General features: G+C 33.4%; 1 protein-coding gene across 1 annotated transcript; it reads left to right on the forward strand.

Moving 5' to 3' along the window:
* Positions 1–572: 572 nt before the first annotated feature.
* Positions 573–21726, forward strand: LOC129260393 (protein unc-45 homolog B-like). The gene is made up of 3 exons (XM_064104047.1): positions 573–653; positions 14647–14793; positions 17402–21726. Exons 1-3 carry the CDS (start codon positions 573–575, stop codon positions 17654–17656), a joined length of 483 nt encoding a protein of 160 aa, XP_063960117.1. The 3' UTR covers positions 17657–21726.
* The last annotated feature ends 2219 nt before the right edge of the window (positions 21727–23945 follow it).

The following is a 23945-nucleotide window of genomic DNA, read 5'->3' on the forward strand; positions in this document are numbered from 1 at the left end:
TACTATGGTCAAGACGGTGAAAAATGACTTACTTGAAGCAGGTTTGATACCAAATGTTGAGAAATATCTCAATGGACTCCTGTCCAGTGTTTGGATTGGTTAGGAATACCACGGGAAAGCAGAGTAGCTTATATAAAGATTACTGAAAGAAGGATGAAGGATCTTGAGTTATGTTCAGATTCATTTCAAGCAGAATTGCCTGAGGTTTCAGAACGAAAGATCGTAGTTATAGTTGGAAAGATACATTGTATCCAGTGTTTGGCACAGTTACTCAAATTAAAAACCAGATTTATGCATCACGAAATCATCCGGAGGGTACATTGGGATAGGACATAATGTGATCAATAGTGATGAATTAATATTCGTGTTCTTCTTCTGGAGAAGAATTTGCATATTCTTAACGTAAACATTATTTCTGCTTATTCAGTTCCACAGACTTTCATCTATTCTGATGCAAGTCCATCAGGCTGCGGGGCCTGGGTTTCTGAGTGCGCAGGCATGAAATGGGATGAGATTGGTTTGAGTTTGAAATGGTTAAAAACTCCACTTGGAGAGAACTCAAGTCAGTAAGTATGACACTGCAAACAGTTGTATCTCACATGAGACATAAAACTGTCAAGGTCCTCTGTGATAATAAAGGAGTAGGATCGATTGTAAATAAAGGAAGTATGATTGCAGAATTGCATGAGATGAGTTTACACATCTTTGAGTTGTGTAAAAGAAACAACATTAGTCTTCACGTTCATTGGGCTCCCAGAGAGGAGAACCGTTTTGCAGATGCATTAAGTCGCATGATAGATTTTGATGATTGGGGTGTGTCAGATGAATTTGTCGGATTTTTGGACAAAATCTGGGGCCCTCACACTGTGGACAGACTTGCGGACGATTTTAATTTCAAAATTAAGAAGTTCAATTCTAAATATTGGTGTCCCCTAATAGATCATGTTGATCCCTTCTCATGTGATTGGTCGGGCGAGAATAATTGGTTGGTTCCACCTATCGAATGTATAGCATGTATAGGGCAAGTACTTAAGCATCTGAAGGTTTTGTTCTGCTAGGGGGACTTTGGTTGTTCCCTTCTTGCCGTCTGCACCCTTCTGGCCGATTCTTTTCTCTGAACAAAGTGATTTTCGTTCCTTATTCTCTGAATACTTCAAAATTGATAATCCTCAAGGAATTTTCGTTCAAGGCAGAAATAATAATAAAAAAAAAAAAAAAAAAAAACGGTTTGTGAGAGATGGCTGACATGAATGCTGGTATGTAATCAATCCATTTGATGGAGGTTAATTCAAAATTATACTGTTGGAATGCAACATGTAATTTTTACACGGCCGCATGGCAGATAGCTGCATAGCTAGGATCCACTTATGCTGCAGAGCAAAGAAGTGGTGATGGAAATTGGAGAATGTTATGATTATGTAAAAGGATAACCATCGTAAAGGTTGATAAGGAATTGATATGAGATTTCATTCTCAAATTAGTTATAATTTACTGGCGGCGGAGCTCAGAATGAAGAAATTGGTGATGATTGAAAACATTCAAAGTCTCAAAATTACAGAATTCTTGTGAATGAAATGTTTCAGAAAGTTTTTTGCAAGTGTTTTAAGGCAAAAATAAATATTTTCGCAAAGGAAATGAATCCCAAAGCTATTGTTTTGCTAAGCCTTCAAGACGATTGAAACGAATTATGATATGGAATTGTGATCTAATGAATTTCATACTGAAATTTTAGTGAAAATATAAAACCACCTGGTTTGAGGATAGCTGCATAGTTAATGTTTAATTTTGCTGTCATGGCTGTAAAACGTATTAGAAGTGATTAAATTTTGAGAATTTGATAAGAATGACTGAACTTGAGAATTTATCACAATTTGAATATATTGTGTTGAGATAAATATATACCAGCTTATAAGTTTTGTTTAATTTTTCTTAAATCCAGAAATTCTCTTCATGAAGGATATGATATAACTTTGAACAAGGTCTTGACAGCTTCGAGAGCTGATAACACTATTAGTAAATACAACAGAGCGTTGAATACCTGGAGAGATTAGTGTAAGCAAAATAAAGTAAATTCTGACACAGCAGAACCAGAAGATATTAGTCGCTATCTTATTCATTTGTATCAAAGAGAAGCTCCTTATTCGAGGATAGAATCGGCTTTTTACGCCATTAAGTGGCATTTTGACTGCAAGCCAAGGATGAATGTTAATCCCTGTGATCGCAAGTTCATACATATTGTTTTACAATGTTTAAAGAAATTACTAAACAAACCGATCGTTAAGAAAGAAGTTATAACCCCAGACATTTTGAAAGCAGTTGTTGAGAAGTATGGATCTTCAACGAGTCTATTAGATATTCGATTATGTGCTATGATTTTGATTTCCTACGCAGGCATTCTACGATTTGATGAAATGATACATATTCGTAAATGTGATTTAGACTTGTATTTGTCTCATGTGAATACTTTCATCATGAAAAGTAAAACCGATATTTACAGGCAAGGAGCACGGGTTCTTATAGGTGCTACAAATTCCCCACCTGCCCCGTATTAGCTTTGAGGAAATATTTGATTGCAGCGGGGCTTAACGATGCCTCTGATGAAGTATTTCTTTTTAGGCCTCTAAATTACTGTAAATCCAGTAATAGTTACAAGTTAAGACGTGGACAGTTGTCTTATACTAGATGTTTAGAATTATTGAGAGAGGCGTTGGCGAAAGTAGGGTTGAATCCAAAGAGTTTTGGCATGCATAGCCTCCGAAGTGGCGGAGCCACAGCAGCAGCGAACTTTGGTGTTCCAGACAGGTTGTTTAAGAAACATGGTAGGTGGAGGTCGGAGACTGCTAAGGATGGATATATTAAAGACAATATGAAGGATTGTCTTTCAATTTCTATGAATTTGGGGCTTTAGAATTATTTTTATACCGGGTAAATTAGCCTCAGCCTAGTATGATTATACGTATAACTTTGTTAAAGATGGATTGTAGGCGTTCGATGAGATTGTTGAATGAGACATGTATTATTATCATTATACATTTAAAGTTGGTTAAATTGAAATGATTGCGTCGTGTAACTCATTTTCTTGTTTACCCGTTCTTTGATTGACTGAGAGGGGGAGCTATAAGTTTAGCTTGTCTTGCCGTCGAAGCTTGGTGCTCCCCTCGAAACAGGTATGTTTTTTGGAAAGTATATAAATGTTTTCTATTTCAGGTGTTGATGTTGTTGCACTGGTTGTGCTTAAGGATAGTGAGGCGTGACTGAAAATAATTTATTCACGATTGAGAGTCGAATTAGGGAATAATGCTTGCAGACTAGGTACACATCTTATGTCGGCTATAGTTCAGGTTTCAAGAAATGGTTACGCCAAAGAAGATGTAATTATTCTTCCTTTATACTTGGAAATCTGATCATGTACATGTTGCTTCAATGGATGAGTGCTGGTTGATTACAAACAATTTACATTCGACATTTTCACATCTCATATATCCATGTGTTATTCATGTCGGGTTGCAAATTGATTGCAATGAATGACTCTTAATGAAATGGGGCTTTTATATACTATATGAAATAACGTTGCCGGAGTTTTAAAGAGTAGTGGATTTTGTTTTCTTTAGTTAAGGCAAAAAAATGATAATCCGGCCATTTAAAATGACACTAAGTTTTTAAGCACTTACAGGTTATTTGTACACCCATTATCGGATTACATTGGTCATTTCTGCACACAATGTACAAAGATGTATGCACATCATCCACTTCCTCTGGAGTATTCCAGCCATTCACCATGTGAGGCACTTGGAGCGCTTCAAGATTTCATGATGAAAAATGTTGTAAATTCTGGGACTTTGGGTGCAGTGAGGATCCAGGGACTGATTGAGTTAGGATTTTAGCTGATGCAGTGGTCCTTTGGCCTTACATGAAGTGATAAAATGTTTAGCAAATCTTTTAAGTGAGACCAAGAGTAAGAGGCCAACATCACACCAATCCTAAACTCCAAACCAACAAATAAATCTCCAGGTGGGGGGGGGGGGGGCAATGTTTGGAAGAATCGGTGCAACAGCACCAAAAGATATATGACTTTTTGATTTTGTTTTAAAAGAGAGAAATGCAAGACAAATGATTATCTCTGATTTGGTGTGATTGATCGTTCCCCCTCTATTCGAACCTCATAGTGGCATAGCTCAACTTTCACTGGCTCGGTCCCCGAGGTTCAATCTAACACTCATTGACTTGGTAAAAGAGCCTCTCCAACAGCCATTAACCCGGGAGCCAAAGCATCTCAGTGGGACAAGAGGGGGCACTCAAGCACCATCTTTCCCCCGTTTGATCAGGAATCCTGCTAAGTGTCCGTCTAGGACCATTTAAGCCTATTAAGTGAATCCAAGCTGATTTGTCTGATTTTTCTCGCGTGCTTCACCACACGTAATAATAGATGAAGATGGCTGTCAGATGTGCAACAAATCATGTTGATTTGTGACTTTCTTAATTCCAAAGTTTGTAGGTGAAGGTCAGATTTGGTTGTTTATTTGATTCTAGTACGGTATACCCCCATTGCCTCAAGGTTTCAAACTATGTCAGTTTCAATTTTATTTTTTTCGAAAAGTGATTGTAGTAAAGAACTATTTGTAATTTCATTTCTCTTTAAATCTTTAATGATATTTGGTTAAATTTGACTTAACTGCATTGTCAGGCTTCTGAAATATCTGAATTTACTAACAAGGTTCTATCAATGAAACGGGTGACATAATTATATGAAAGTATTTGATTTCCTTATGTGTGTATTGCATGCTTTACAACACAGGAATTCCAGCTTGGCATTGATGAATAAATGAAGCGGGAACTATATTGATGTTTTGAATGCAAAGTTAATTTGCTCTCGGCACAAAGACAAGGGCCATCTTGCCACACAAAATGCATGCTAACTTGCATCATCTCCTTCTCTCATTTTAATTCTATCCAATTTTAAACACCATTTCTTAGTATACTGACCCAGTAGTATGCTTAGTTCAGTATATCATGATGTACTAACTTTAATAAGGCGACTGGTCTGCAACATAATTATCAGTGTTTTGAATATTTTATACCATATCGTTGCTGGCTAGTTGAAATTATGTATCTCAATTGTTTAAAACTTTGAGAATGCTTTGATTTTAGAGTAATGAAGTATTAAAGTAGAGACCTTATTTTTACTTGAAAAGGTTTTCTACTGGACTTTAAGGAGACAAGTTTAAGACAGTACTAGGTTGCCACTACTATTTCTGAAATACAGCTTTTTCTGAGCTACCTTTAAAAATAATTTTGAGATGCAATTTTTTAACACGACAATATAGAATAAGATTAGAGGTTTCATGATAGCTATTAGAATGCAATATTGAAATTCTAAATAATTGTGAGTCTTTGCTGTTATTGCAAAACTGGCTAAAAATTCGTAGTGAATCATGCAATTTTTCTGCATCACTACATTCTGAATTTAAATTGCTTTTATTCCTATTTAAAGAAAATAAAAGCGATTAATTTTCATTTATGATTCAGAATTTTGGACCGTAGACTGTAACATATTTTAATTTTCTCATCAATAGTTAAAAAACATTATTCCAAATTTTGTATGAACAAATTTTGTAAGGTGCGAGCATTGGTATTTAAATCATAGTCAATCCTGAAATACTCCTTTAATACAGGAGTCCTTGTAGAGTGGAGAGTGTGCATGCATTACATATACATGTATGTGCAATTAGCCAGAATATGATTACAAAGTTCTGCACAGTAAAAACAGCAAACGCTGTTCAAAATTTTTGTAACAATTGGTGTTTACTATATGAACCTTACAGTTGTTGTTAAATACTTTAAACAACGATGTTTAATTTATTGAGAATTGAATAATAAAAATTTACTTTGTTTTTAAGGTTTTAAACAGTCATTGAACCGTTTTAGGTTTAATTTTTTAATGTGTAGGATATAGGTATCAATGAATATGCAAGTACTTAATGCCATGTTTTCAATTAATTATTGGAACTTTGTTGAATGAAAATAATATAGCCTTAAGATAAAATAGAATGATGATATCAATTATCATGGGATCCATCTTCGCACGTCAAGATTCCTTTATATCAAGGAATTGAAGGTACTGAAAATGACAATATCTATTAAAACGTTAAGAACTTTTAATAAAAAAAGAAATGTGATTAAGATTTTCCAAGTGACTTTTTTTTTAATCAATCCTTGAACAAACAATCATTCCAGCCTTCTTGAAAATGGAAAAACCTATTGAATTGATTTGATTTACAATGAATAATCAAATTGAATAAATTGATAAAAAATATTTCTAGAGAATTTTTGTGGTTTACAAACAAACTGCCGCTTACAGTAAATCAGTGATAAGGGTATAAGTTATATCATACATATAAAGGATACTTCATCTATTTTGTTTGCATATAATGTTTTTATGTGTTTGTTTGATTGCTTTTCCTTCTCATAGCATCACAAACATGACAGTGTCAGTTAAGAAAACACAACAAGGCCACATATGTTATGATTTTGGTCACAATCTTTGCTTTATTTGGTTGGGAAGATTGTCCAAAAATAATATGTGCTGTAATAGGATTTTTAATGTGTATTTTCTTACAGTTATCAATTTACTTCTCCACAAAAAGAATAGATATCATTACATACCAAATGGTCTTTTAATGATCTCTTTTTTATGAGCAGTGAAAAAAATAATATCAAGCAATTTGTGATTTCAGATATAATTAAATTACCACTACTTGTATGCTAGTTTGTACTAGGATGAAAAGGCAAGCATATTTTAATGCATTATTATAGACAGTATTTCAGTTGAAAAAAAAAAAATTAAGGGTTTCAAGCATTGTATTTTGATAACCTTGTTGATTTGAGATTAGTCTACACATAACAGGACTTAATCATTCTAGTTGAAATATGACATAATCTTGACTCTTCGATTCAGATCTTTATCTCTCTCTCTCTCTTCATCAATCTACTCCATGACTCCTTCGCACCTTCCCACGCCATTTCATTCTCTCTCTCTCTCACTGGTATATCTTCTCAGTTTTACTGTCATTGTAAATCATTTTTTAAATTTTTTTGTTATATTTTACATTGCCACCTACACACCTTAATGTTTTGCAATGTTTTTATCCAATGTTTTTATCAGGGAAAGAAATCTCTTTTATTTTCAGTTTTCAATTACAGAACTCCAGGTTATTTATAAAGTGTCTTTGAGAAATTAACATCTTTCCATATTTTTCTTCAGTTTAAGAGCCTTTTATGATTTTTTGGGGGGCTTGCCTTATCAAGCCCACACTTCAGTTTCTCCTACCTTTCAGGCTGTTTGATTTATTGAATTGAGGTCAAGTGTCTACATTCAGCCTTCTTTCGTTTGAATTATTAAAAATCGTCCCTTGTTATGTGTTTGAAGCATTATTTCAATGTTCTTTTTATTATTTCAATTTCTGAAATGAATGATAAGAGCACCAAGGACCCTTGAAACCCTCATCTTCAATTTTAAGGCAGTGAACAGTTTAAACAAGTCTGGGCAAAAATTAGTATCGGTCAATAGCCTTCTCTTTATTAAATTTTGACAGTACATGTAGGGTCCAATATCATAAGGTATAATGTTTTCTTTTTGTTCAAATGTTGAAAATTTAGTTATTGTGTAATATTTTCAGTGAGAGCAAAAAGAACAAGATGAATTTACAACAAGAATTTTCATCAACAATTTGTTTCTCTTGGGTGGATTACTGCACTTTATGTCTGTCAAATAGAGGAAATTTTTTTTCTGAACCAACTTGAAATAGTTTAAGTTAATCCTCTTCTTTTTTTTAAAGTTTGTTTTCTCCAGTGGAGAATCTGGTTTATCTGAGGATATACCTTAAAGGTTAACAATGGCATGAATTTTCTAAAATGACTTTCATCTCAATTTTTTATCATCAGGGAAATATTAATGTAAAATTGTTTGTTAAAATGTAACTAGATGTGAGAATAAAGATGTGTGTTTTTGTCAGATTATTAAAATGCATTCTTTCAACTTTATTATTGATATTTTCAACACAATATTCATTGGATTTTATATGTGATGTCAATAAAGATCTGTCTTAAGCCTCAAGTTGTCAAGCTTTGATCAAGTACATATTACTTTTCAATTATTAATTATATTTAGAACTCAGTCTACGAGCCTCTTGCAGAGAAAGTTGCAATCAAAGGAAACTAAAAAAATCAAATGCAACTTAGATTTCTTCAAATTCGGGTGTGTATTGTTTTTTTTTTTCTTGATTTTTATATCATTTTTGGCAATGGGACCCATGTTGATTATACAATTCTTAATGTAATTTTCTTTGTATTTCAGTTCATAATACAAGAATTATTTGATTTTTGTATATTCTTTAATAGTGCAAAACTCATTCCAAGTTGACATTATTGAAATTTACTCCCTCCCCCAAGAAAAAAGCGTTGAAAATCAGAATATCCCCTTTGAGTTACATGTAAGACATGCAATAGGGCCAACGTAGTTTGTATTATGCTGATTTTCAACTACATTGTATATTGGTGTTCACTTCGAATATATGAGATGATTCATAGCTTAAGAAAAATTATTATATTATTGGTAAAATCATTATGATGATTATAGAATCTTGTAATAGTGAATTTTATCAAACTGGAAGGTTTAGGTCTAAGTTTTCATTTCAGGTTAAGAGTAATTGGATTCTTAGCATTGTTAATAGTTAGGATGAAATGAATCATCAAGACAGCTCTTAGTGTGATCTCAAGAAAGAAGGCTGAAACCATTTTCAGAAAATGTTTAACCAACTTATAAGTTGATTAAAATATGAACTGACCAACTGTTGGTTAAAATAAAATTGCAGGCAGGATGAATAGAAAGTTGAACTACTATTTGGTTAGTTTGGATTTTAACCAACTTCGGGGTCAGTTTAAAAAAAATATGAGACTGTACAAAGAATATTATTCAGTAATTACATCTAGGAAAAGGCAAATGTACCAATCATGATATGAATTGGCAATCTCTTAACAGAGTTGGAATTTGAGGACAATTCAAAGCATCACACATCAAAACTAAACGGTGTTCAATCACTTCTTGCTTAGTTTATCAGACACATTTAACATGGCATATTGGGCTGCTCACATATGATATTAAAAAAAAAATGAAACTCGTAATACGTCACAACAGACCTGCCAACCAGTACGTTTTAGCCGTATTTAGTACGTTTTTGCAACCAAAATACGGCAGTACGTTTTTCTTTGAATTTTTTTTTTTTTTTTAATACTAAATCGTAATTTATTGAGAAAAATAATCTCTATATGTCTCTATTTCATAAAACGTACACAAATATGGTTATTAGATCAATGTAATTTCAGGTAACTTTTTTTTTTCAATCATTTTGTTAAAACCAGGGTGAAGATATACACATGTTTTAATGTTTGTTTTTTTCATCTGCAAGAGCAGTGCGCATTTTAGCTTGCATGCAGCTTGAGCGCCGCGATGAGCAAGTGCGCCAAGCATTTTATTATGAAATACACTTTTTGGGGAAAAATACAGTTTTTTTATCACAGAATACAGTTTTTCATTCCCAGAGGTTGGCAGGTCTGCATATTTATCTCACACGGAAAAATACTGATTTTTTTTGTCAAAATACTGATTTTGGGGGATAGGAATACTGAAAATGCAAAATACAACTTGGCAGCTCTGTCACAACTGTTATTCTCTTATGAGTCTTTGCCAAACTTCCATCAATGATTTTTGCTGATTTTTCTGTTTAATCACTATAACTTCCCGTAATTTTTTTTTTGCTTGTTCATGACATAATAGTACCTGTAGCATTTCATGATTTCATGTATTTTCCTCTATATTCTGTAATCTTTGTATGTGTCAGTCTCCGGACTGTTTTACAATGTCTCGAATGCAATTTCCAAATTGAATTGAACTGAATAAAAAAAAAGAATTGGAAGCAGCTTTTATATATTTGTTTTAATTCTGAAAAAGAAAATCCAAGGTCTAGGGACAGTTTAGGGGTATATATATAATAGAATAACGAACATTGAATCTCTTCTGATTCAGTACACGCACAGATATTTATCAATGTTTAACAATCCATAATGTTTTTCCCCAATATATGGATTGGTTCAAGGGCATTGCGAGGGGCTTTGTGATTTCCTTTTATGAACAAACACTTCGTTGTAGATTTAATCATTTCCTTCTCCTCCTTCAAGTAGAAAGCTTTCAAGTAGAAATTGGTGACTGACGTCTATTTGTTGCTTGGTTGGGGCAGAGCATTACATCTATAGATTAGTTAAGTTTCACCGCTAATGAATTGTAAAATGCTTCCATAAAAATGTATTAAAAGATTTATAAGACAATGTTTTCAAATTATATGTTGAACCATCCAGTTCAACTTTTAGGCCGCGGTCTAAATCTGTGCTGAAATTATTGCCAGCCAAAAAATTCAAAATTTTGTTAACACTGTATGTTTTTTAAGCTCTTTCATCATGCCACAAATGACAATGGGGAAGAAAAACTGATACGGTTATTATTCTCAGACAGTTATGAATGACCCGAGTAAGAGATGAGCTTTTAGATCGAACTTGTACTGTTAGAAATGTGTGTCACGATTGGCTTTCCATTGTTCAATTACAACTCTAGACTAGAGTTTAAATTAAACCCGATGGCCCGTATTCTGAAGTCAGGTTTAATTTGAACTCTGGTTTAAAGTTGTGGTTTAACTATGGACAGCCAGTAGTTGCATAAATCTCTAACAATATAGTATAAATGTATCAGCTCATTTTTCGCTCAAATCATTCTTAACTGTTTCGGAAAGATAAATAAGATAACTTTCTTCACCATTCACGAGTTAGGAAAGAGCACAGTGTGGAGCGTTGTGGCCCAGTGGATTAGTCTCCGGACTTTGAAACAGAGGGTTGTGGGTTCGAACCCCAGCCATGGCGTAATTTCCTTCGGCAAGAAATTTATCCACATTGTGCTGCACTCAACCCAGGTGAGGTGAATGGGTACCTGGCAGGAATTTATTCCTTGAAATGCGTGTGCGCTGTAATCTTAGTAATTACGGCTGCCAAGCTACAGCTGGGGTAATAATATCCAAGTCCTTTGGAAGCGCATAGAGACATTATTCATAATCGTGATATGCGCTATACAAGAACTGTTTATTATTATTAAGCATAAGAAACATGCAATGTAAGGAAAATTTTGACATGTTTGGCTTTACATAATTTTAGCACAGAGTTAGACCATGGTCTAAGTTAAACCTGACTTGAGAATACGGGCCGATATCAGAGTAGGGGCCTACAATGTACATGTATCAGACAATCTCTGACAAAAAAATGTGTGTTGAGGTTAAGTCCTTGTATCAGCTAATGAGTATGCAATAGGCTTCTCTAAGAGGCAAGATTATTGGAAATCATATTGCCAATGTTTTGGTCCTTGAACAATTATCACTAAATTGAAGAATTGATTTATCAAATATGAAGCTTGTTGCAACCGAAAGGTATAGTTCAACAAAGTTCACGTTGCTTGGTAAGAATTTCGCTGGAATAAATTTTCTGCATTATTTTACATTCCTGAGACTCCTAGAGAAAATAGTCTCAATGGACAATTTCACCTGAATACTTGCCAGTCCCATCTATCCAAAAACTGTCCTGGTTGGTGTTTCATAAAGCTGTTTGTAAGGTACAAGCAACTTTAGGAACGACTGGTGATCCTTTCTTGTGGTAAATGATATGCTCTGGATTATCATTGGTGTTGATTTAGTTCTGGAGAAAGGATCGCCAGTTCGTTCATTAAGTCGCTTGTAACTTACGAACAGCTTTATGAAACACCCACCTGTACTGCTATCCTAGATAAGAGCAGGTACATGAAGGCTGCTCGTAAAGTTCAGCGTGACTTTACGGGCGACTTGAATATGTTAACGGGCTAGGTCAGTTATTACAGTTATTACAAATTAGCACGCTATTTCTGATCCGGCAAATTATCCCGATCTGAACAATCACGAGATAATTTGTAATGGAGAGGCAATTATCGCGCTAGTTCATACGATTAATCTCGAGATTGCAATCCTAAGTCAAAAAAAAGTTTTGTGCAATAGGTCCCAGGTGTGGCCGGAGGACACATTTCTCCCAGTGAAAATTCTCCTAAAGACAAATCTCCCAGCCCCCATGGTAGTTTGACCAAGGACCGAGAATGAATTGCGAAGCGATAAAAGATAATAGAGAGAAAAATGAGTGGGCTTTCATTAGAATGAAGTGCTTGCTCTTGCCTGTTTCAACTTCAAGGTGTAGCATTAATCTTGTTCGAATTTTCTAAATAAACTTTTTTTTTCTGGGGTAGACTTTGCCTCTCAGAATGAAGATGAAATGCAAGATAGTTGCTTCAAGTGTTTTATTTCAGATGTACATGTATCGTTAGATTGCTTTATCTGTAACATCATTTTTGTAAGGGGTTGGGGGTTAATTTTAGACATTAAACAATACTAGGTTTTTATTTAAAGCACTTTCAAAAGTATGATATAAAAGATATTGGTTTTGTCAGAATTGAGTTACATATATGTCATTTTGGTGGAAAAATTATACATTTCAGCCACTGTATACTCTGCAGAAGGGGTTCGCAATTAGTTGTTAAGTGCTGCATTTTGCAGTTTCGCAAATTTGCACACACTAATGCCATCATATTTACACTTTTAGGTACAAATGTGCCCATCAAATATCATCAATTTCATGATTAATCCTCTCTATTTCACTGAAATTTTGTATATTAAACCAAAGTTTAAAAGTTAAAGGAGAATGAAACCCTTGAAACCAGCTGAATCCATATCAAAGAGAAAAATCAAAGAAACAAATTGTTGAAAGTTTGAGGAAGATTGAATGAATTATAAGAAAGTTATGAGCATTTGAATGTCGAGATCACTAATGCCATGTAGATCCTCCAATTGGCAATGCGACCAAGATCTGTGATGTCATACACGTACAACTCCCTCATTACTTTAGTACTTATTTCACTTATATTCTCACATTTATAGAGTCTATCACAAGGTGAGGTGTTCTCTTTATGAGAGGACAAGTACAGAGGTTTCACAACATTATATCATTGATGAATCGTTTGTCATATGATTAGAATGAGCAGAAAGAGATGTTTTGGGGTATATTTTCAGTGTCCAAAAGGGGAGAGTTGTTCATCTGTGACATCATAGATCTTGGTCGCATTGCCAATGGGAAGATCTCCATAGCATTAGTGATCTCGACATTCAAATGCTCATAACTCTTCTATTTCTAGTCCTATTTTACTCAAACTTTTGTTTATCTTATTCTTTGATTTTTCTGCTTTCACAAAAGCTAACTTGCTCCAAGAGTTTCATTCTCCTTTAAACCGCCTTTTAATGGGGGAAGTTCATACTAAATAGATACTTGTTTGTGTCTATCCAGGTGAATATGTGGGATGGACATTCCCTTCCTTATGCAACCTCAAACAAAACCTTTTTTTTAGAATGTAGAAGGAGACATTTTTTTTATGATCACAAATTTCAGGGAATAGTTTTCCTGATATCGCATCGCTCTCTGCATTTCTCCACATCTTTTAAGACTGCGGCACAAGCATTCTTTTGAGTAACATTTTTTTTTTTACATAGGATTGTACAGCTTTTTTAGTTGAGAGCTTTTCTTAAAATGATCATTATTGCTAATCAAACTCTATGAGAAAAATTATTCCCCTAATTTGAAGTTCAGATACTTGCATGTATGTTTCCTCATTTTAGGAATGACACTCGCATGTTATAATTCTGATTTTTGTTCTCTGATCCGCTTAATTTGTCCTTTATTAAATGTTTTTTGTAAGACATGCCTCCAATAATCAATGCATATTGGAAATTTTATTTTTAGTTGTTTACTATCACAATATTACATAGTTTTAATTATTTCTATGGAATGTCATCAACATATCACCCATATAATTTTATTCCTGTCATACACACGACACGTACATGCTGCCAAATTTGTTTGTATAAATGTGTACTCCAACAAATGAGGAGATATCATATTTTCTTTTAGGGAATCCTCAGGCATTGGTTGTTGTTTGTGCTATATTTTGAAGTTTCAGTTGAAAATTTGTCAAATGACAATGGGATGCTCACATTTTTATTTTGTTTCCTTTGTAGGCAGTATTAAGTCTACCCCAGTTAAAATGTAGCATAACATATCCTGCAGTAAAAGGCATTTTAAGAATGAAGTGTAAATATTTATCCTTTAGGTCGCATTTCAACTTAGGCTGATGTGATGAAAATGATTGAAAGTTTGATGTAATGGTGTGATTTCTAACCATTCATAGAGCCTGCAACAAGCCTAGGGTACTGTTTCATAAAGACTTGTTATGTACATGTAATTGATAACTAATACACAATTTCTGTAACAAATGTACTATTAACCAATCTTGAAGGACTGTAGTAGCTTTAAACTGTTATTGCAAATTGGCCCATGTCTATGTGTCTATGGTTGTAAGTTTACTACAACTTTGTGAAGCAACAGTACATCCTCTTTGTTGCAAAGTGAAGCAAAGCACTGTCCAATTATAATATCGTTATTAAATGATCAATATTCATTTGTTATTATTCGTTCTCTTTGCAGGCATTCAATCTTCATTTAGGTGACAATGATCGTGTGAAGTTGCTGTTACTGTATACTGGTGAAGAAGATCCAGGTTTAGTGAAAGCCGCCTCAGGAACCCTCGCTATCCTGTCCTCTCATAATGAAGTCTGTGACAAGATATTTAAGGTAAATTAGCCACATTTTTATGTATTTTGAATTCAACAGCTTTTGAAGGAAAATACATTTTGAACCCCAAATCAGCATGGAATTATTTGATATCATACAATATCAAAAGTGAAAGATGTACCGGTATGTTCCCAACCGTTTCCAAGCAACTTAGTTCTCTAAGACCTGTATTAAGAACTTGGGTTTAATTCAAAGATTTAGGGGGTGTTTCACAAAGGTTAAGTATGACTTAAAGTCGCACTTAAATGCCTAGTTGCATGTGTTATTAAAGGCATGACTGCATTGGTCAGGTCATGCCAAGAGGACGCGCACTAGCGCGTATTGATCAATAAGATTGTGCATTGCATTTCACGTATGCGTCAGCATGTAAGTGCGACTTTATGTCATACTTAAATTTTTGTGAAACACCCCCTGGTGTAAAGTTGTGACTTTAGTATGGATAGCCATTTCAGGTCAAATTTATCAGCTCACCTGTTATTCAGAACATTCAGAACTGTCTTGGACTAAATAACTGAATAAGTGTAATCCCCATGTTAACCATGTTTGCCATGTTACAATGTTAAAACAATTTTGACAATTTTGGCTTTCCATAATTATAGCAGAGTTAGATCATGGCATATAATGTAAGTTAAGCAGACTTCAGAATACAGGTCTAAACGTCTGTTGCTTGCTTGGCAGATCATTGTGAATTATCAAGGAAGCATCAGCAATGGCACATCGTTAGCTTTATGTCCAAATATTTATGTGTGAAAGGAAAATGCGATATCATGAATGTCACTGTGTGTGCACATTAATTGAAATCTTGGCACAAAATCACACAAAGTGGATGTGTCATTGCCATCAATAAGCCTGTCAAAGTTCATAGTGGAGGAACATACTCAACATCATCATATTGGGCTTCCATGTGTTTACTCTTGGTGTATCGATGTCACCTTGAATTATGCTCATATTACTGATGGAATTGTGATTTTGTTTCGCCAGTCGGACCATCAATCACCTCAAAACTTTGTCATCCTCTTCAAGAAACCCTATGAGTCTGGGAATGGGGGAAAACCGATCCCATTTTCATTACAGAAAACGAGCTTGTGGTGTCTAGCATTTCACTTGGAACGAGACAATGAAAGATTTAATTGACGGAAATTAGGAAGATATTTATATCTTTTAACATGCAGTGTCACGTGTAAGTGCTTTTCACTGTTAAGTCGCCTTTCTGGGGCTTCTAAGGGTGTATTAATGCTTTGAAAAAAATATAAGTGAAAATGAATGTTTTGAAATGCACATACATTGTATTCATTCAAATAAACATTCTATTTTCCAAAATATCATTTTTTCAACATAAATCATACAGACTCATTTGTCATAGAAGAATATAATTATATGACATGTTTGCTTACAGAAGAAAGTGTAATTCCCTAAAAGCAATTAGTTGTGCCAGGAAAATGCCATTGACAGAATACAATATATACCATACAAGAAAGTAAGTATGGCTACAAAAGGGACAAGAGAAGTAAGGAAGGGATTAAGGGAAATATAATGGAAGTTCTGTCTATGCTCAACTTTTACAGGCTTCAAAGACTTAAATGTAAGGAATATAGAGAACCCATTTTGTGTGATATTTTTTGGAGAATATGAAACAATCATACATAGTAGTTGCCAATTAACCCAAATACTGTTAAAACACTATCCCAAGAAGGAAATATACATTTTCTGAAAGCATAGATTGCAAAAAAGAAGCTTTTTTGTGAATCTAGTTTTAAGTCAGGTTTGTATGAAACTGAGATATAAGATGTTTTGAGTTTTACTGTACATGTTGGAGTACAGAAGTTACAAAAAGTCCTCAAATTGATTGTAAAGTGAAATGTGTGGTCAATCATACATGCTTGTGATAGGAGGCCTTGGTGAAAGATTGATAACTTGAATAACATCAAAATGAATGTTTTAGTTTCAGACTTAAACATTCAAGTATAATCATAAGAGTTTTTTTCATTCACCTGTTTGTGGCTAGGGATTTATGATGATGATTAATCATTAATTTTCCCAAAATCTTGCAAGAAACTTCATCCTTCCTGTATTTAGTGATTAAGATATGCAGGTGGACAACTACATCTTGGTTCTTCCCATATTTCCACTTCATTGGGTGATGCATTTAAAGTCATTGAACCCCATTCTAATCAGTAGGGATGTCACACAATCTATTTATCACCTTTGTGATGGAATAAAATCTAATCAGTAGAACTATATGAATGAGACTCCAGGGAACGTGTAGTGTTTAAATGAGGTTTGTAATCGTGTATTATGTTGCGTACACTTTAGTCAACCAATCTCTTAGTATTACCGCAAATGAGTGACATTGCAGTAAGGGCGCAACTTGCTGTCATCAGCATCATGTATTGTGATACACCCATAGCTATAGAGACATTTTTTTTCTCAATATCATTGATTAACAAAATTTTAAAACATTCAACACATATTTTGTGCTCTGTAACTGCTGAAAAACTTGAAATGATATAAAATTTGAATATTTTCACTATTTTTTTAATTTGTATATCAAAGTGTTTTCAATCTTGTATTTTCAATGAGTATATTTTTTTATTTTGAATTGTTGCAGGTAAATGCCTGGTTAGAGCTCCTGCAAGGCATCTGTGTGCAACCGGACAAGGACATCCAGTTCCGAGGGGTTCACATCGTGGCTCAAATTATAGAAAGCAATGAGGAGAATGCTAAGAAGATAGTAGAGACCAACCTGCTGGAAGTCCTTATGGCTCTGACCAAAGATGCTAGTCCACAGAACAAGAGGATTGCAACAAGGGCGGAGGAAGCGCTTGATCAGGCAAGGGAATGGGGTCTCATTCAACGGGCCTAGTGCCTTGTAAAGTGCAAAAGTTTTGAGAATTAGGGGGCTCTCTTTGACCGTCTGAACTCAATTTGATTTCATATTCATTCGTCTTCCATTTTAATCATAGTGATTAAAGGATTAAGAATATCAAAAGCAACTATTTAGTCTTGAACCCTGAATAATTTCACCAGAAAATCATTATTTATTGCTACAAAAAAATCAAACATATTAAACTGGAAACATTTTTCTGATATCATTTCTTTTATACATAAATCTATCAGATTGATCTCCCCTTAAGTGAATGATGAATTTTCACTATCTTTAAATGGGAATCCAACCTTGGTCATCAAAAGTGATATGTTTGAAAATAGAAAAATCAGAAAATCAGAATGGTGAAAGTTTGTAAGAAATCAGACAAGCAATAACAAAGTTATGGCTGCTTTAAAACTGAGATCCCAGAGATTATGTAAATTCAAATTGGCAACTGGGTAAGTAAATTATGACAAAGGGCATTGACAGCTTTCCCATAGGCCATGTACTTAATTATCAAGATGATTTCTCCTGAGTACCTATTCCCCTGGGGCAGAAATCAAAATATAACCCAGGTTGTTGTTGTTGTTTTTATTTCTGTAAGATTGAAAATATCATACAATATTACAAATAGAATGTACAGTATATACAAATAAGATAAAATTATGGCTGGTAGCCCATATTCAGCCGGGCTATTCCACGGTTACTCACGTTACATTTGAAGACACCTTGACTCATACTTGGAGCTGTAACTCCATTATTATTGATAGGAACTAAACATCTCTTTATCACAACATAGTACGCAATCTGACTATCCTTTGTATAAAAACAAAACTTGGGAAATTTCATTATGCTCCTGGCAAATCTTTGAAATGTGTCGGTTACTCATGTTACATGATTTGGACATGCATAAAATGAAAAGTGGACATAAGTGAAAAGTGTCCTCATGCAAGGCTTTTATGAAAGTTGATTATATCCATTTTAAAGAAGTATATTAGGGAGACAAATTTGTATGTAATTAAAAAAATAAAGAACACATGGTTTTTACTAGGGGTGCAGATAAAGTGGTTACTCACGTTACGGTTCAGATGGGCTATATGTACAAAGACACATTGAGCTCATGTCCACCAACCTATGGAATTGCCCAGCTGCATTTATAATTGTTACTGCTGGTCTTTCATGGGGCCAGTGCCATGTAAGACAATTAATACGACAAATCATAAAATGAAATATAATCCATTGATAATGAGATAACGAATTAGAAAACAGAACTTAAACAAAACAAAGTAAAACATATATGAATAGAAAAAAAATATATATATAAACATAAACAAGAGGTACATGTGTACAACTTACTAAAATCTACAGTGTGTAAAGTTCATGAAGGTGATTTTTAAAGTTAGTTAGAGTGGGAAGTTTACGCAGATTAGTGGGTAATTTATTATATTCTGAGGAAGCTCTGTACATGAATGTTCTTTTACAATAATTTGAATCTGGATTAGGTAATGAAAGCATGTTAAAGTTTCAGAGGGAATATGGCAGAGATCTAAAACCGTCTGTCTTTCAAATATTCTGGGGTCAAGTTAGTTAATACTTTATAAATGAAGAGTAGGAGATGTATTTTTTGCCTGTGAACTAGAGTTTGCCAGTCAAGGTGGCTGTGAATTTGGTTCGTAGAAGTATTAGAGTATTGGTTAACATTGGTTATTATCCGTCCAGCCCTGTTTTGGATTTTCTGCAGTTGTGATAAACATTTTTTGCTGGTAGACTGCCGAATTACATCTCCATAATCAAAATGGGGTAAGAAGATACATTTATATATCAATTTATTAAGTTCAGACATGTTTACATACTGTCTTAATCTGCCTAAATAATTTACCATTTTACTAATCTTGCTACACATCTTTTCAATGTGAACATTGTAATTTATCATCTACATGAATACCAAGATATCCAAAGCTATTCACTTCAGACAACTGCTGATCTTTAATTTTTATATTCAAAAGTGTTTTTAGCATGTTGCCTGTTCCAAGTAACATGCATACAGATTTGTCTTAATTGATCTTTAGATTGTTATTATTCATCCATATTACCAGGCCTTTTATAAACTCTTTATTTAGGGCATTTTCTAAAACTTCAGGATTTTTATATGAATAATGAATGAGTGTGTCATCTGCATAAAGATGAACTTTGCACTCCTCGAAAGCAAAATGTATGTCATTTATGAAAATGATGAACAACAGCGGTCGCAGTAAAGAACCTTGTGGTGCACCTTTCGTAATCGCCTTTTCTTCAGAAAGTACATTATTGATACAATTTCTAAATTTTCTGTTGGATAAATAGTTTGTAAACCATTGTAATTCTTTATCCTTGACACCAATAGACTAAAGCTTAGAAATAAGAAGTAAGTGATCGACCATGTCAAACGCTTTTTGCAAATCTAAGAAAATAGTGCCAACATCGGAGCCACTATCTATTTTGTTGAACCAGTCATCTGTTACTGTGGCTAGTGTGGTTACAGTGGAGTGTTTTGGTTGAAATCCCAACTAATTTTGGCAAAGCAAGAAATGCATCTTCAAATAATTCAGTAACTTTTTTGAACTATTCTTTCCAAAACTTTAGAGGCACAAGGCAACAATAAAGTCGGCCTGCAGTTTATATTATAATCTTATTTGTCTCCCTTTTTGTGTAGTATGGGTATTACTTTGTTTTCTGTCCTGATGAAAGAAAAATATAATTTGAATTAAAACTTGAATTTTTTTAAAAAGCAATTGTATATATTGGAGTAAGTGGAAGAGTAGTCCTTGCCATACATCACTATGACATCACAAATGTTGCCAATTTGAAGTGTCCATGGATATTAGCGATTAATACAACGTTTTAAAATTCATAACTTTCTTCTTGTTTGTCTAATATTGTTCAAATTTTCATTTAACAACTTGTCTGATTTTTCTTTTTCCTCTAAAAAGTAATTTTTATTTGGGTTTGATTCCCCTTTAAATTGTCGTGTAATTTTTTGTTTCTTCATGGAGATTTTTGTGTTTTTTTTACACACATGGACAATATTAAATACAACACTAGTGGAAAAAATACACTGGGGTTTGGGGTAATTTTGAACCTGAAATGCCTAAAAGAGCCCTGGACTCTAAAAAAGGGGAAAAAAGTTTATCAAATGTTGCAGATTTAGGCAGTAAGTTGTGAAAAAGTAGCCCACCCCAAGAAATAAATAAAACCTTTCGCCTGTACAACACACATCAAACTTTATTTTTTTAATTTTTTTATTAGACCTATTATGTTAACTTATGTCTTTTAAAGGTAAAAGACAGTAGTTGCAGCAAACAATTATTTCATGAGAAAGTGTTTTAAATCAAGGTTAATTGTCACAGTATTATCATACATCTAGATCTGGTACATTAATGTAAACTTATCTTTGTAAAATCATGAAATCTTAGCTCAAAATCGAAAATGGTGATGAACACTGAAAAGCATATATGGGACAGTGTATTAACATTGCTTCGAAAAATACCCGGCATTTGACGGAATTCCGTGCTTATTTGCTCATTTCTCAGCAATTATGCATTTTTGGCACATATTTATTATTCATACATACAAACACTTTGGTGGTAATTTCATTGGATTCTTGTTGAACTCATTTTGAGATCGTTACCACTACTGGTATGTATCTTTAAAAGTATTTCAATGCAGAGTTTGTCATTTGTCTCCAATTGATTTGGATTTTTACATAAGAAAATTAATCCCCTTTGTTAAAACACAGTGGTGAAATCACGTACAAGAATATGTTCCATTCATTCATACAGTCATGCATTACTTTACACAGCTTTATTCCACAGTACACAGTTTACTTTACCGAAACAGCTTTTATCATCATGCGTTCTTCGAAACAGTCCAAGAGGCACCGGTTTAATTCATAGCCACGATCTTTGCAAATTTGCAAAGAATTTACTGCCCACAAAGAAAGGCTGTTTTTTAATGTTTTTATTGAACAAATCAAAACAAATCACAATCACAAGCAATCAAAACATTTACAAAATATTGTATCATTACACAAAAAAAGAAAAAAGAAGAGGAAATAAAAGAAATAAAAAATCAAAAGGCAGCCTTTTTATATCCAATCTTACATCAGCTCTAATCACTTATAGTTATCATGTAGGATTTTATAGATAAAAGAAATCAAACTTTTGAATTATCAAAATGGAGCAGTCACACTTGTCCCAATATTAAAAGTGTCATTGTAGAGAAGCTCGACATAATATAAAATAAACTGATCTGTGATATAACCAAGAAAGGCTGTTTTTAATTGGGAAATACTTTTAAAGTACAATTATTGCACTTTAAACAGAGTCAAATGTTTTTGTATAGAGAATTTGTAGGCAGCATGTTATTCTTGTCCAAGTTTATGCGTACACATTGCTCATAATAATAAGCATCGACTAAATTATAAAAATTTGCATTTGTCTAGTTGTAAATTTCATGTAGGTTCAACCTCTGCTTACAAGTTTATATTTGGGTACTTCTTTAATCTCTCTCTATCATTAGGGATTTGTGCACGATGTTTTTGGTTTTCAATTTCATTTCGGACAGTCTTTTACTGTTACTGCGCCTACATTGGCATTTCAGTTTATAAAGGCATTCAAAATTGGTTGATCTCACCCAATTTGACTGGAATGAGTATCAAAATTGAATGGCAAAAATAAATAACAGTGTACATGGGAGAAAGAGAGACAAAAATTGTTTTTGATAAATGTTTATCGAGGTATATGATTTGATTTTACGTTGTAGGATTGGTTAGAATCGCTTTTTTACTTGATATTTTGTAACTTTTCATTTTGTTTTGTTTTTTTACTTAGATAGGAATTACCCTCTAGATTTTGTTCATGTAGAGCTGGACTTCTGCGATGACCTTACATCAATGTGAAAAGTCTCTTTCTATATAGACTAGATATGTAGAGAGAAGCATGATAATATAGGCTGTATTATGCAATTTAAATAAAATGTTGTTTTGTTATGCAATTACCATGTAGATAAAAACATTTGTATTTCATTATTTATTGATAGTTTATACATGTAGATTTAAAGTGCCTTGTATTTGTGCAATTGATTTCTTATTTGAAATCATCAGCGTCAACTTAATACCTATTTAAAGAATTAATCCATGACCATTTATAAAGGACTATTAAGTCAACAAATACAAATTCATGAGTTTCGCATCAGCTTGCAAGTGCATTGCAATAAAAAATTGTGGGAACAAAAATTAGATTAAACTAAAAAACCTCAACTAAATATAGTATTGTAGGTTACTGACTCGTATATGTTTTTATCATAGAAAAAAAAACACTCCAAGATTAGCCAATTTCCATATTTTTATACTTTGGAATAAATCATGTCACAAATCTTTGTAATCCAAAGAATATTCTATCACACTTTATAAATTCATTTTGAAAAATATTGAAAATTATGCAGTATAAAAATTGTTAAGCTGTGGTCATTTTTTGTAGGGGGCGGGGGTATGTTAACTTGTTCTTGTATTTTTCAGCTGCTCATCTTGATTATGAATTGTCATTTGGTTGAGTACATTTGCTATTCAATTGGTGCTTTTGATAAAATCCTTTGTTTTCTCTATAAACACTTGCCAATATTTCTTCAGGACAAGTTTGTACCATCACAAGACAGACTGCATTGCCTCTGATTGTCTTATTTTCCCTATTTGTTAATGAATTATTCTTGCTTAACTTAAATGTTTTCATATAACATAATGTCTGATTTTAAGCATCTTGTATAATTCATTTTTCTTGGGTATTCAATACAAGAAATTAAAAAGAATTGTCATAATTACTGTAGAACTTGTATTTGGTGTCATGCTCTCTATGGTGTTTACATTAATTATTCAGTCTTTAAAAAAAAATACTGTGAAGGTTTGACCTATTTTATTGTTTTATTCTGATGAAAATTTTATGATAGAAACATTGAGGTTTAAAGAGAAAGGGCATAAATAAGAATATGTGAGAGTGAGAGGAAGACACAATGCCTGCATGAAATTTTTTAGCAGTTTGTTGATACCCTTATTACAAAATCATAGATATTTCAGTGAATAACTGACCACATGATTTTAATACAAACCGTTTGCTATTCCTGGTCGACCTAAAAGGTTTATAAAATTGGTTCAATTGCCAGCTGAATCATTGAGTTTGAGTTTGAATCCTGCAGCCCGTAACACAAAGCTTAGCACTTACTGCAGAAAATTCTTTTAATGATTGATTGCATTGAC

This window comes from Lytechinus pictus, chromosome 1 (assembly GCF_037042905.1).
Source record: "Lytechinus pictus isolate F3 Inbred chromosome 1, Lp3.0, whole genome shotgun sequence".
NCBI classification, from domain to species: domain Eukaryota; kingdom Metazoa; phylum Echinodermata; class Echinoidea; order Temnopleuroida; family Toxopneustidae; genus Lytechinus; species Lytechinus pictus.

Excerpts from the sequence above, each read along its gene's own strand:
- LOC129260393 (XM_064104047.1), top strand. The coding sequence starts at position 573 with ATGACACTGCAAACAGTTGTATCTCACATGAGACATAAAACTGTCAAG. Across the intron at positions 654-14,646 it reads ATAAAGGAGTAGGATCGATT|GCATTCAATCTTCATTTAGG; the intron begins GTAAATAAAGGA and ends TTCTCTTTGCAG. Across the intron at positions 14,794-17,401 it reads TCTGTGACAAGATATTTAAG|GTAAATGCCTGGTTAGAGCT; the intron begins GTAAATTAGCCA and ends GAATTGTTGCAG.